Source organism: Arthroderma uncinatum (assembly GCF_011692745.1).
Source record: "Arthroderma uncinatum strain CBS 119779 chromosome Unknown scaffold5, whole genome shotgun sequence".
Taxonomy (NCBI): Eukaryota; Fungi; Ascomycota; class Eurotiomycetes; order Onygenales; family Arthrodermataceae; genus Arthroderma; species Arthroderma uncinatum.
Genome location: NW_022983867.1, coordinates 81224 through 94718, shown reverse-complemented (window position 1 = coordinate 94718; position 13495 = coordinate 81224). Strand labels below are relative to the sequence as shown.

The window sequence follows — 13495 nt, the reverse complement described above, 5'->3', positions numbered from 1 at the left end:
TCGACTTGTCCTCACGACCTCCATCCGCCTCCTTGTCGTCTCGCCATTTCCGCTCCCTTTTCTTCTTCTTTTCTTTTACCTCCTGTCCTCGTTTCGTCGCCTGGTTTCTTTAAACCTCTTTAATTCCTCTCCCGCCCTTTCTTGTTCAATCGGGGAACAAAGACAACCGCCACCATGAGCGGCCGTAAGTCCCGGCTCCATCGCTAAACCACAATTGCACCTCTAGCAACGGTGTGATATTGCGAGATCGCATGCTAACGGATGCAGTACGCTTCCTCGATCTGATCAAACCCTTTATGCCCCTCCTCCCGGAGGTGGCAGCCCCCGAGACCAAGGTTCCATTCAACCAGAAGGCTATGTGGACAGGTGTATGTGATCGAAAATATCTAATATGGGATGAGAATGGCTGCAATTGGGCTCTGGCTGATGGTTACTTGACAGTTGACCCTCCTCATATTCTTGGTTATGAGCCAAATGCCTCTCTACGGAATTGTATCCTCCGACACCTCCGATCCGCTATATTGGCTACGTATGATGCTGGCCTCCAACAGAGGAACCTTGATGGAACTGGGTATCACCCCAATTATCTCCTCCGGCATGGTCTTCCAGGTATTTTTTGGCGCTCGTTGATACCCTACATCGCAATATGATCCTAACCCGTGTTCTAGCTTCTTGCTGGAACCCAACTCATCGACGTTAACCTTGACCTCAAAACCGATCGCGAACTGTACCAAACCGCCCAGAAGCTCTTTGCTATCATCTTGTCTTTCGGACAAGCTTGTGTCTACGTTCTCACCGGTCTTTACGGCCAGCCTAGCGACTTGGGAGCTGGTGTCTGTGTTCTGTTGATCGTTCAGCTGGTTGTCGCGGGACTGGTTGTCATTCTCCTCGACGAGCTCTTGCAGAAGGGCTACGGTCTTGGAAGTGGTATCTCCCTCTTCATTGCCACCAACATCTGCGAGTCTATCATCTGGAAAGCTTTCTCTCCCACCACCATTAACACTGGCCGTGGACCTGAGTTCGAGGGAGCCGTCATTGCCCTCTTCCACCTTTTGCTCACCTGGCCCGACAAGCAACGCGCTCTGTACGAAGCTTTCTACCGCCAGAACCTCCCCAATATCATGAACCTCATCGCAACCCTCGTCGTTTTCGCCGCTGTTATCTACCTCCAAGGTTTCCGCGTCGAAATCCCCGTCAAGTCTTCCCGTCAACGTGGTGTCCGTGGATCCTACCCCGTCCGTCTCTTCTACACTTCCAACATGCCCATCATGTTGCAATCCGCCCTCTGCTCCAACGTCTTCTTGGTCAGCCAGATGCTCTACTCTCGATTCTCTGACAACATCCTTGTCAAGCTCCTTGGTGTCTGGGAACCCCGTGATGGCGGTTCTGCCCAGCTCTATGCCTCTTCCGGTATTGCCTACTACATGTCCCCACCATTCAACTTCAAGGAAGCTCTCTTGGACCCTGTCCACACCGTTTGCTACTTTATTTTCATGTTGGTTGCCTGTGCTCTCTTCTCCAAGACCTGGATTGAAGTCTCCGGCTCTGCTCCAAGGGATGTCGCCAAGCAGCTCAAGGACCAAGGACTGGTTATGGCCGGCCACCGTGAACAAAGCATGTACAAGGAACTCAAGAGGATCATCCCTACCGCTGCCGCTTTCGGTGGTGCGTGTATCGGTGCCTTGTCCGTGGCCAGTGACCTTATGGGGGCTCTAGGAAGTGGAACCGGTATTCTCCTCGCAGTAACGTATGATATATCCTTCCCTACCAATTGTTTTTAACACACCTGCTAACCATGACTAGAATCATTTACGGCTACTTCGAAATCGCCGCACGGGAGGGCGACTTCGGCGCTGGCCTCAAAGGTCTAGTCCCCGGCAACTAAGGCTGGGCCAACTTCTTTATGGCGGCTCAGCAAGGTCTGCACGCCGCTTCGCAAGCATTTATTATTTGTATTATCAGCAATGTCGAATGGTCCACTTTCTATATTTTTTTGGGATGGGGAGATGACTAGGCGCGAATTGTCATTAACAGGCAAAATAAATCCAAGGGAGCGATGATGTGTGGGTTGACATTTGATAATTTACAAACCGTTCCTTTTTATCCTTTCTATGTTTGATCGTTGCTTGCAATTTTGCATCTACGCCCCTCTTACTCTCTCTCCCTTGCGATCAAAAAGCGGGTGTTCCGAAAAAGCCAAAATAGTAGATTCTCTAATCTGTGTATATAATAAGTAGCTCCTTGGTTTTCATCTAGCTCTAATGATAATTTCCGAACTGGTTCATCCTTTTTCAAGAGTCTAGAACACGGAACGAAATCTCCCATATACTATGTTCTGTAGTCTCCATTGATAGTAACGTATTCATGGCTGAAATCGCAGAACCAATAAACGGCTTCTTCACCACCCTTGCCAGCCTCTCCACTCGCTCCACCCCCTAGATCCACAACGATCTCTAGATCCTCTTGCTGTAAGATCGTGGAAGCGCGCTCCTCGTCTACAGATTCAGGCTCTCCGTTTACCAGTAGCTTAAGCTCAGCACTACCATCAACAGGCTTAAAGCTCACGCTTGTCTTTTCAGGCACAATAGTGCCGGAGGCAAGACCTGGTGTATAACCAACTGCACAAAGGATACGGCCCCAGTTCGCATCCTTGCCGTATAGCGCGGTCTTGACAAGAGGAGAACGAGCAATGGTCGAAGCAATGCATTTAGCGTCCTTGTAGGAAGGAGAGTTCTTGACCCGAACGGTGACGAATTTCGTAGCTCCTTCACCATCACGAACAACGAGCTGTGCTAAAGATTGCGTGAATCCTGTGAGTATCGATTGCATGGCGGTGTAATCCTTTGAATCCGTTGAGGAGATAGACGTTCCTCCTGCAGCGCCGTTGGCAAGGATGGCTACCGTATCATTGGTGCTGGTATCACCGTCAATAGATATGGAGTTAAATGATCGTGAGATGGAATGAGAGAGAAGTGATTGTAACACCGGTGCTTCAATGGGTGCATCGGTACATATTATGCCAAGAAGAGTAGCCATATTTGGGTGAATCATGCCTGCGCCCTTGGTCATCCCTGCGATGTTGTATGTACGGCCCGGTGAGGATGGCAGGTTAAAGCTTTGAGAGATGAGCTTTGGGAAGGTATCTGTTGTGCATATAGCGCGTGCGGCCCGTAGCCATGCGGCATGTGTCGATGCAAGGCTGGACTGTGCCTCTGGGACCTTGTTGAGGATTTTATCAATAGGTAATCTGCAATAGGGATGCCATTAGCTTCGTGTCTTTTTTTTCAAAACGGGATTGACCTCTTACAGTTGCCCGATTACACCAGTACTCATAACAAGAGTACTTGAATCGCCTTCTTTCACCCCATTACACTCATCTGCCTTTCTGCTCATGCTCCTGGCATCTTGCAATCCCTGTTTCCCGGTGACAGCATTCGCGCAGCCGGCATTGACAATTACCCCACGAATACCGTTTCCGTTCTTTTTCCGAATCAGTTCCGAGCTCACCTGAACCGGAGCAGCTTGGAATTTATTTGTAGTAAACACAGCAGCGGCCGAGCATGGCTCCTCAGACCATACTAATGCCAGGTCAAGAGCGGATGTGTTTGAGGCTTTAACACCCGCATGGCTGCCGGACACTTTGAACCCCTTTGGATATGTTCCTGACGATGGAACAAATTTCTGCTTTGATGCCGGAATCGACGCATCGACGGGCGATGTGAATGTGCGTATCTGGCCCGAAATCGGACTGGTTGACTTGGTCAAAAGGCATGCATATTGGGAGATCTGACCGATTGTCCTGGCCTGTTTGGGGGCCATTTTCCGCCGTAGCAGTCCTGCACGGCACCTAGCTCCCGTATAATATCCAATTGAATAAATATCCAACAGCAGGCCAAATATCAACGGTGAGTGTGACTCAAAATGGCTTGAACTCCAATTATTTAGATAACGTAAGCCACCACCGAATGACCGCTACCACCCAATGACCGCCCCAACAAAGATTCATGCGTATCAACAACAACCACTCGCAACAGCCGTAATATGGTTAATGAAGCTGCAATTGCTTTAGCAATTGCAGATTTAAAGGCCCAAGAAGCCCCTAATTATACCCAGACTGCAAAAAGATACGGAATCGATCGAAAAACGCTCACACGGCGGTTTCAAGGAGTCACTACCTCAAGAAGTGAAGCAATATCCCAACATCACAAGAAGCTTACAACTGCTCAAGAAAAAGAGCTTTTAAAGCATATAAATCGCCTATCTCTACGTGGCCTATCTCCTACACCTCAAATACTCCGGAATTTGGTATATGAGATAACAAAAGAGCCTGTTGGGTTGAACTGGGTGGCGCGGTTCTGCGAGAGATATCATAACCAGATAAAGAGCCTTTATTTAAAGACTATCGATCAAAAACGCAAGGTTGCTGATAACTCCTCTTATTTTGCGCATTACTTTGAGCATGTTAGTGATCAAATCGATATCAATATCTTTAAATACTGACCTCTTCCTAGCTTGAATTGATGATTTCAAAATATAATATTACTCCAGAAAACACCTATAATTTCGATGAAAAAGGGTTCCTTATTGGCCTAGGTCAGGCAGTCAAACGTATCGTCCCTATTGAGCAGCTTAAACGAAAGCAGATAGGTGCTATTCATGATGGAAATCGCGAGTTTATTTCTCTTCTTGCTGCCATCTCTGCAGATGGTGAAAGGATTCCTCCTACACTGATTTATAAGGGAGAAGGAGATCTACAAGATACATGGCTTGATGATTTCAACCCTCATGAGCAAACAGCCTATTTTGCAGCCTCACCCAACGGCTGGAGCAGTGATGACTACGGGCTTAGCTGGCTGGAGATATTTAATAAGCATACGAAGGCAAAGGCTGATAGAGGAAGAAGGCTTCTTATTGTTGATGGCCACTCCTCTCATATCAATATGCGCTTTATCGACTACGCAGATAAAAACCGTATCCTTCTTGCAATCCTTCCTCCGCATTCAACTCATCGATTACAACCATTAGATGTTGGAGTTTTTGGGCCACTGGCTAAGGCATACTCCCAAGAGATCGATACCCTTCTCCGTTGCAGCTATGGGTATTCATCAATGAGGAAGAGAGATTTCTGGAGGCTCTTTTATACAGCATGGTGTAAAGCAGTAACACCTGAGAACGTTAAGGCTGCATTTCAAACAACGGGTATCTACCCCTTCATGCCTGAACAGATATTAAAATATTTCAAACGAAGACCAATTACCCCTCCAGACCTGGTTGCTCCTCCTACCCCTACTACTGTTCGAGGCCTCCGCCGTCAAATTAAGAAGGTTTACCGCAGGCAATCGCGCCTCTCAATCAATATTCAAAAGGTCATTCATGCTAGTGAAAGACTGGTCTTCCAGAATGAGATATTAGCCCATGAAAACAGGTCTCTTCATGCAGTAATACAAATGGAGAAGAAGCAAAGGAAGAGAGGTAAAGCAATGGGCTTGTTTGATAAGGAACGGGCTGGCCAGGCGCAGTTCTTCTCTCCGTCTAAAGTTGAAGCAGCCAGGCAACGGGCTCTTAATATAGAGCATGAAAAACAAGATAAGATAGCGCAGGCTGAACAATCAAAGCTTCAGCGTACAATTCAGAAGGATGTTAAAGCCCAGGAAGCAGCAGAAAAGAGAGCTCAAAGGTTGATAGAGCAACAGCAGCGAAAGGAAGCCCATGAGGAGGCTCGTAAAGAGGCTGCAGCGCAGCGCGCAGAGGCTGCGATTGAACGGAAGCGTAAAGCGGGTGAACAAGCAGCGGAACGGATGGCCAAGAAGGCCAGGAAGGCTGAAAAGAACGCCTTAAGCCCTATCTCACCTTCCCGATTAGGAAAGAAGAAGACTTCACCTACGAAGGTGGCTCCAATCGATCCTATTCCTTCAATACCACCCTTCCTATCCCAACCCCGGGCAAGCCGTTCCGGGCGAGTTATCAAGCCCAACACTCGTTTATTTTCTTAACCTTACTAATTTATATGTAATTTGGAACCCTACTATCGTTATTTAATAGCTAATTTAATTCGTTATTTACGTTGTGTTGAAATAGGTTGATATTTAATATATGCAGCGATTTGGATGGGGTGGCCAAAGCGCCGGTCATTAGGTGGTGGCGGTCATTCGGTGGTGAACCACGTTAGTTTTATAGCGTCCGAACTAGAGGCATAGGCCGGGGTCACGTGGTTTCGCGTTTCCATCAAGCTTAAGCTTCACAGGGCGAAACTTCAAGATATATTTACGTCAAAAGGAGGAAAAGGGGACAAGTTTACGCAACGCTGAGAGTGCACGATGAAGCGGAAACAGGGAGACATATCCTCGGACGAAGATCCACTGCAGTCTGAAGTGTCTACACCCCAGAAACGAAGACAGACGTCTCGACAGAACGGCGCATTGAACGGAACTCCTACGAAGCACAATGCTCCAGACACGCCGTCTAGTCGACTGCGAACGCGATTTTCCAAGCAAACGCCAACAAAGAGCGTAGACTTTGCAGCGGATCTGGTTTCGCCATTAAAAACTCCAACCGCGAGAGCACTGTTTAAAACACCCACGAAGGCTAGGAAAGCTGAGCGAGGTACGCCGAATGGAACACCGTCACGAATCCAGAATGCCGACCGGTCAGCAAAGAGGAAAAGCGCCAGGATACTTGTTGACCCCAATGATGATGATATATGGGATGGTGGTGATGCTCTAGCGCGAGAAATCTGGGACGTACCATCCGATAGCAACGCGACACCGAAGGCCAAGAGTGCTGCTAGAGGCCGCGAAACAATTGTACCAGAAGAGCCAGAGCCTAAACCGGAAACCGTACCTAATGAGCCTCCTGTAACTCCCCGAAAGCGAGGACGGCCACCAAAGGTGAGGGGACCTGATGATCCGCCGCCAAAAACACCAAGGACACCGAAGACACCAAGAAAGAACGAGCGCGTTGCAACCCCGGAAGGAGAGCTACCACCACAGGAGAAATACTTTTTCCAAAGTCGAACGGGCCCGGTACAGTCATCTAATAACACGATGACCAAGTCGTCCCTATTTACGCATGAAGAATTCTTCGAACAGCTCGGGAAATACAGGGATCCATTGCAGGATGAGAAAGAATATTTATTGGAACTTCACGAGCGGTCATTCTCACAATGGAATTTTGAAATGAGCGAGGGGTTTAACGTGTGCATATATGGATATGGGTCTAAGAGGAAACTTGTCCAAAGATATGCGGATTGGTTATATGAACATTACGATGAACCGCCATCGATCGTGATTGTTAATGGGTATACGCCTAACATAACGGTTCGATCTATATTGGCAACGATCGCTACAGCTATACTGGGTCCAGAAGATACCTCGAAACTCGGGGTGCAACCAAACGATGTGCTAGAATCCATTCGTTCGGCTCTCAAAAGGAACCCGCCTGCGCAACCTATAACGGTTCTCATCAATTCGATTGATGCGCCGCCATTGCGCCGCGCGCAGCAACAATCACACCTAGCCAAACTCGCGGATATACCCCATATAAACGTTCTAGCAACTGCGGACATGCCCAATTTCCTAGTATTATGGGATATCACGCTCCACAATCAGTTCAACTTTGTCTTTCATGACTGCACCACGTTTGCTGCTTATAAGGTCGAACTTAACGTTGTGGACGAGGTGCACAGTCTGCTCGGGCGTAAGGTCCGACGTGTGGGTGGTAAACAGGGTGTTGGGTTCGTCCTGAAAAGTTTGCCAGAAAATACACGGAAGTTGTATCGCCTGTTGATTACAGAAATTCTCATGATACTAGGAGATCAACAGCTAGATATTGAGGAAGAGGAAGACATTCAGAACGAGGCTGATGGCCTAGAAGAAAATGACAGCCGTAGTAAAAAAGAGGCAGCAATTGAATGGCGAACGCTATTCCACAAGGCTTCAGAGGAGTTTATCTCTTCATCTGAGATGATGTTCAGGACGCAACTCAAGGAGTTCTATGATCATCAGATGATCGCGTCAAGGCTAGATCCGAGTGGTGTGGAGCTACTTGGTGTTCCACTCTCGCGAGAGGAGATGGAGAGCATATTAGAAGATCTTGTCATTGACGGATGAAAACGAATTACAATGAATACCTCGCAATGATTTCGATACCCTCTATTTCCATTTCGGATGTAATATAGACAATGTGTATACTAGTCATGTAGAGCCCCATGTATCCAGCCGATGGCATGGTAAATGTCCCATTCATGTTCCACAACCTTCGTGATGGTCTATATAATGATAGTCTAGAATTCAGCAAAAGCAGCCAATGCCATGGTTGTTCCAAAACTGGCTTTGAATGGAACGTTTTCGCGTGTCAGCCGTCGGAAGTCGACGGATTTGATGTGTCTCTGCAACCAGCTCAGCGGTAGGATATCGTATCCCCTTGAAGCTGCCCACTATCCATCACCGAGATCAATTAGCAACCACTCAAACAGGATAAAGGGTAGAAATCGAGAACATGACATACCTCGATAATTATAATAGCCAAACCGAAAGAAAATGCCAGTGTTCTCGAGAAGATACGCAATCCCAGCCCGGTGAGTACCCCAAGCGCACTGCCTAGGCTGATTTGACGGGCGGTCTCGGCGCTGATAAAGCCATGGGAAGTTCCTTTCTGTTGCATCACAGGGTCCCCATATTGGTGTGTGAATTCAGATATAGAAGGGTGGAGAGGTCCAGAGGCATAGTCGCAGCGTATGGGAGCGCTGAACCTGGTTTGTAGTATCGAGTAGGAAGCACAGAGCGGTATAGAGAAGAGGAGGGGCCGATGGGCGAATCGGAGGAACTGGGAGGCCATTGTGCCGTTGTTTCTTTGTTATTCCGTGAGGAAGGGCGTGCTATAAGCCGTTGCTGCAGCGCCGAGAAGTGTATTTGTCTGCCAGCGAGCTCAATGGGAAGATGTAGCTGGATGGTTGTTGTTCTTGTTCCCATCTCGCTGTTCTTGCTATGACGTCGGAGGGCGCGGGAACGGCGGATCATAGTTTACCCGGTATTCGGGTTGATCGCCCAATCAGGACATACCATATCTCAACGACAAAAAGATATCTACGACGTCTTCTAGACATTATCTTTGATATATAAGGGTTAGACTGGTGTCAATTGCTAGGTAGGTTGACTCCAATGCTTTAGATCAGTATACTGACATGGAATATCACCGAGTTATAGCTGAACGACAAGTACCTGTTGATTTCTATTTATATCAGACGACAAAGCAGCAATTCGCAAAAGACAGCAGCATGCACGAGGCCATGTGGACGTTGATCAAGGACATCTATACCATGTCACACATGTTATCAATGACAGCATAAAGAGAGAGTTACTCGCTCGGCCCATGCTCGATGTATTTCGGCGAAACAGGATGCTTTCCTAGCGCCGCCGCGGAGAAAAAAAACATGTGCAGAGAGATTGATACGAAAAAACGGCCCTCATCTGATTAGCTTCCAGCAACGCCAGCATGGAGGGGTAACATTTGAATCTCGACGAGATCATGTCTGTCATACTCACGATAAAAACAAAACATCGGATAACAAACCACTGGGGTGCTACGGCTTGCTCGCTATCGGCGGGTATACGGATATCCGCGGCGACCCTTTGTCATGATATTCAGGTGATAGCAGGCCATTTTTTCTTTAGAAGCATTCGTGCTCAGATGACTTGTGCTAGGGAGAACCGCTCGCAGGTATACGGTGCATTTATCAGCTGCGCCTACGCCCTTTGGAAGACTAGAAGCCCTCGAACATATATATATTGAAAAACGAAAGGGGTTTCGTCTGTTAATTGGTAGATTTTTTGACTCATCCTTGGACGTAAACTTTGCCTGTTCCGCCATCTCGCAAAACTCAAATTCTTTTTATCTCTCGACCGAATTTTTGACTTAATTGCGGGGGGCAAGAACTCATCTCTCCTTCTCATCGCCAATTAATAACTTCACCTTTCGTCCAGACCGTTCGTCTCTCGATCAACTTCACTATCGCTTTCCTTTGCCATTATCACTGCCAAATTCGAGCTTCGGTACCTTGAATTTACCCCTCGTTACCTTTAACAATGGCACAAGAGCACCCCGCCACCGGCGCTGCCGGCGAGAACGGAGTCACCAAGGACTACACTGTCAAGACTGGGCTGGCGCAGATGTTGAAGGGCGGTGTTATTATGGACGTTATCAATGCCGAACAGGTTCGTTTCTATACACACTCCACCCTGGGCCTCAATTGCAATCGATACAACCCAGTCGCAACGGAAAGAGGGCAGAATGCTGACTCGCCACATTACTATGCTGTAGGCAAGAATTGCTGAAGAAGCTGGCGCTTCGGCTGTTATGGCCCTTGAGCGTGTTCCAGCCGATATTCGAGCGGAGGGAGGTGTTTCCCGCATGTCTGACCCCGGGATGATCAAGGATATTATGGCCGCGGTCACAATTCCAGTCATGGCCAAGGCCCGGATAGGACATTTCGTTGAATGCCAGGTTAGTCGCAATTGCTCTCCTTTGATAATTCCTGTCCTTTGGGGCCCTTTTTATTCATAAAAAGAAAAATTGGGCGTGGAAAGTCCATGTAACCAAGACCATATCACTAACGCAAAAAACCAAAGATTCTCGAAGCCGTTGGCGTCGACTACATCGATGAGTCCGAAGTCCTCACCCCAGCCGACCACGTCTACCATGTCACCAAACACTCTTTCAATGTTCCATTTGTATGCGGATGCCGAAACCTCGGCGAAGCTCTCCGCCGTATCTCCGAAGGTGCTGCTATGATCCGTACCAAGGGAGAGGCGGGAACTGGTGATGTCGTTGAAGCAGTGAAGCACATGCGTCAAGTAAACACTGAAATCGCGCGTGCCAGGTCCATCCTGCAGTCCGCCCAAGATCCCGAGATTGAGCTCCGCGCATTTGCCCGTGAGCTAGGAGCCCCTTACGAATTGTTGCGCGAAACCGCTGAGAAGGGAAGGCTGCCTGTTGTCAACTTCGCCGCCGGTGGTGTTGCCACCCCTGCTGACGCTGCCCTCATGATGCAGCTGGGCTGTGACGGTGTTTTCGTCGGTTCTGGAATCTTCAAGTCTGGTGACCCACGCAAGAGGGCCAAGGCCATTGTCCAGGCCGTCACCCACTTCAAGGATGCTAAGATGCTGGCTGAACTGAGCCAGGGGCTTGGTGAGGCTATGGTCGGTATTAGCGTACGAGACATGAGCGAGAAGGATAAGCTGTCCGGACGCGGCTACTAAAGCTGGATCCGTTGTGTGTTGTGCAGCATCATCAATTCAACCCTCCCATGGCTAAATTCTGCGATATGAACCATTCAGATCATATCTTTTAGAGCCATTGTCCCTCCGCTATAATTTAACATTGTGGGAAGTTGGCGGGTGTATACCTTGTTTCTCTTGATACGAGTATTTTTTATGAATGGCGTGACTGGAAAATCTTATAATGATGGAATAGCGTTTTCAAAAGTTGTCCCAGGCCCAAAGCAAATTGGAAGTTCATTTTAAGGAATACATACTAGACTAGAAATAGAGTCAAGAAATAAGGACATACTCTTCTCAATTAGAAGGTTGCTAGTCCTTAAAGCATTACAATTACAGCGTAGAGTTAAAAGGTGATATCGAATATGGCTTTGGTATGCCTAATGAAGCCCGTATAAATACATCATATATGTAATCGAGCAAATTCAGTATAAAACCCCCAAGAACGCCAGACTCACGGCATGGACCTTGAATATACACGCAGCAGGTGCAAATCAGGATATATCAAAACCAACAAACATCATTGTTCAACAAACATGCCACTCAAACGTTCAGTATATCTTTCGAGTAAGTTCCCCGGCGGCAGCTCGAGGGGAGGCAGAAAGAGAGCTATATTGCCAGTGGCGGCGGAGAATTGCGTATTCTAGTGTTGTCCGATCTTCAGTTGGGCAGGGGCTTGTTTTTGTTGGGCGCCTGAATCGGAAGTCTTCGTCCCAGCAGGGTTATTAAAACCACCCGTGGTTTTAGAAGTTTGATCAGCAGGCCTGGTTCGGGCGAGATAAGCTGCACCATCTTCCATCCAGCAGCAGGCGCAAATACCGCTATTGAGGCAGCACTGGGGAGCAGCACCAATCTGACAGTAGCGGCCATCACAAGGAGCATCACAGTAGTTGTGGAAGCCTATATTAATTTCTGTTAGTTATTTGTCCACGCCTGATGTGGACGCGAGGGGGGAAGCTCAGTCACTTACCATCACCACGGGGGTGCAAGACGGGATCGGATGTATTAAATGCTTCAACGAAGCGTTGATTATCACCTTCACGAACTTGAGTAGCTATATGTAAAGCAACAAATTTAGTGATCTAAACTTCAAATTTCTCATATCAAGGGGCTTGGTTCAAATGTAGCAAATACACCCTTCTGAGAAATATATGGAAGGCTTACTGCTTAGGAGTTCTCTGAGGGCAAGGTTTGGTGTAGCAACTGCAGCGACCATGTTTGCAGTGAGCAACGAGATAATAGCGACGGCGAAACGCATTTTGAAGGTGATAAAAAGATCAAGGACTTTGAAGGTTGAAGTTATAGTTGATTATCGAAGAGTAGAGCGGATGATCTGTTCGAGTGATGGTGATGAAGTGATAGAGAGAGATTCCTTCCAAATGATGGGATAGGTGCCCCTTTTTATAAACATCTGGCTACAAGCAGTAGCAGGATACCCTCCGGTAGAGACCCCAGATTCCAAGTATCTACCCCATAATCTGGGGAGACAGGGGCCATGCAAAATTATCTCATGTCTCTCCCCAATCTCCACTGTGATGCAATATAGTAAGAATTCACACGACCACCTACCCAACTAGCCGTGTGCATCGTGATAAATCGCGCAGTAATTGATCATGGCCGTGGTTTGGAAGTAGGCGGTTCGTTGCAATTATCCACCTCTCCACGCCCATACTCTTAAAATATGGGAATCAATGGGTAGAAGCAAATTTTTCCTTGGGGTATCTTTTCATAGGGTATCAATATCGCGTAGAGAATGATAGATATCTTGGAATGATCCCTAGGGCAGAGGTTGAAATCTTCGCTATGCGCGCTCGACATGGCTAGCTCCCAGGTATGCCCGCCTCAGCCCTGTCGGTGAATCTGTCGGAAGGCTAAAGACATTCAAGAGCTTCAAAGTAGAATCTGCGATATTTATGTCGTCATATTAAGGGGCCAGAGTGGTGGTGGTATTGGGCGGTTGCAATGATGTTGGATGTGATAAAGAAATCTCGATTTAAAGCGTTGGGCTTTAAACTTGGCGATCACCCGCAGCTTAATATCAAGAAGCAGCAAGACATCACGTTGGAGATGGCTTTCATTGTGCTTCAGCCTCGCATTACCCCAGTTGATTACTTCATGAAACATGCAATAGGATAAAGAAGAGAGTTTATACTTGAGTCAAGTTGAATTGTCATCTCATAATAATTATATTTTCATTTATTCGTTCATCCATTCGTTCAGTT

The 13495-nt window shown here is 47.6% G+C and overlaps 4 protein-coding genes across 4 annotated transcripts; 3 read left to right on the top strand and 1 right to left on the bottom strand.

The window, feature by feature from the left end:
• Positions 1-174: 174 nt before the first annotated feature.
• Positions 175-1885, top strand: GIQ15_06406 (protein transport protein SEC61 subunit alpha; the record flags this gene model as incomplete). The annotated part of the gene is made up of 5 exons (XM_033553823.1): positions 175-184; positions 268-368; positions 442-609; positions 669-1747; positions 1804-1885. 5 exons carry the CDS (start codon positions 175-177, stop codon positions 1883-1885), a joined length of 1440 nt encoding a protein of 479 aa, XP_033403338.1.
• A 443-nt stretch (positions 1886-2328) lies between these two features.
• Positions 2329-3819, bottom strand: GIQ15_06405 (arginine biosynthesis ARG7; the record flags this gene model as incomplete). The annotated part of the gene is made up of 2 exons (XM_033553822.1): positions 2329-3247; positions 3308-3819. 2 exons carry the CDS (start codon positions 3817-3819, stop codon positions 2329-2331), a joined length of 1431 nt encoding a protein of 476 aa, XP_033403337.1.
• A 2498-nt stretch (positions 3820-6317) lies between these two features.
• GIQ15_06404 (uncharacterized protein) lies at positions 6318-8108 on the top strand (the record flags this gene model as incomplete). Its single annotated transcript, XM_033553821.1, has 1 exon — positions 6318-8108. One exon carries the CDS (start codon positions 6318-6320, stop codon positions 8106-8108), a length of 1791 nt encoding a protein of 596 aa, XP_033403336.1.
• A 1974-nt stretch (positions 8109-10082) lies between these two features.
• GIQ15_06403 (pyridoxine biosynthesis protein PDX1) lies at positions 10083-11255 on the top strand (the record flags this gene model as incomplete). Its single annotated transcript, XM_033553820.1, has 3 exons — positions 10083-10211; positions 10318-10500; positions 10626-11255. The coding sequence occupies 3 exons, from the start codon at positions 10083-10085 to the stop codon at positions 11253-11255; spliced, it is 942 nt and encodes a 313-aa protein (XP_033403335.1).
• Between the last annotated feature and the right edge of the window lie 2240 nt (positions 11256-13495).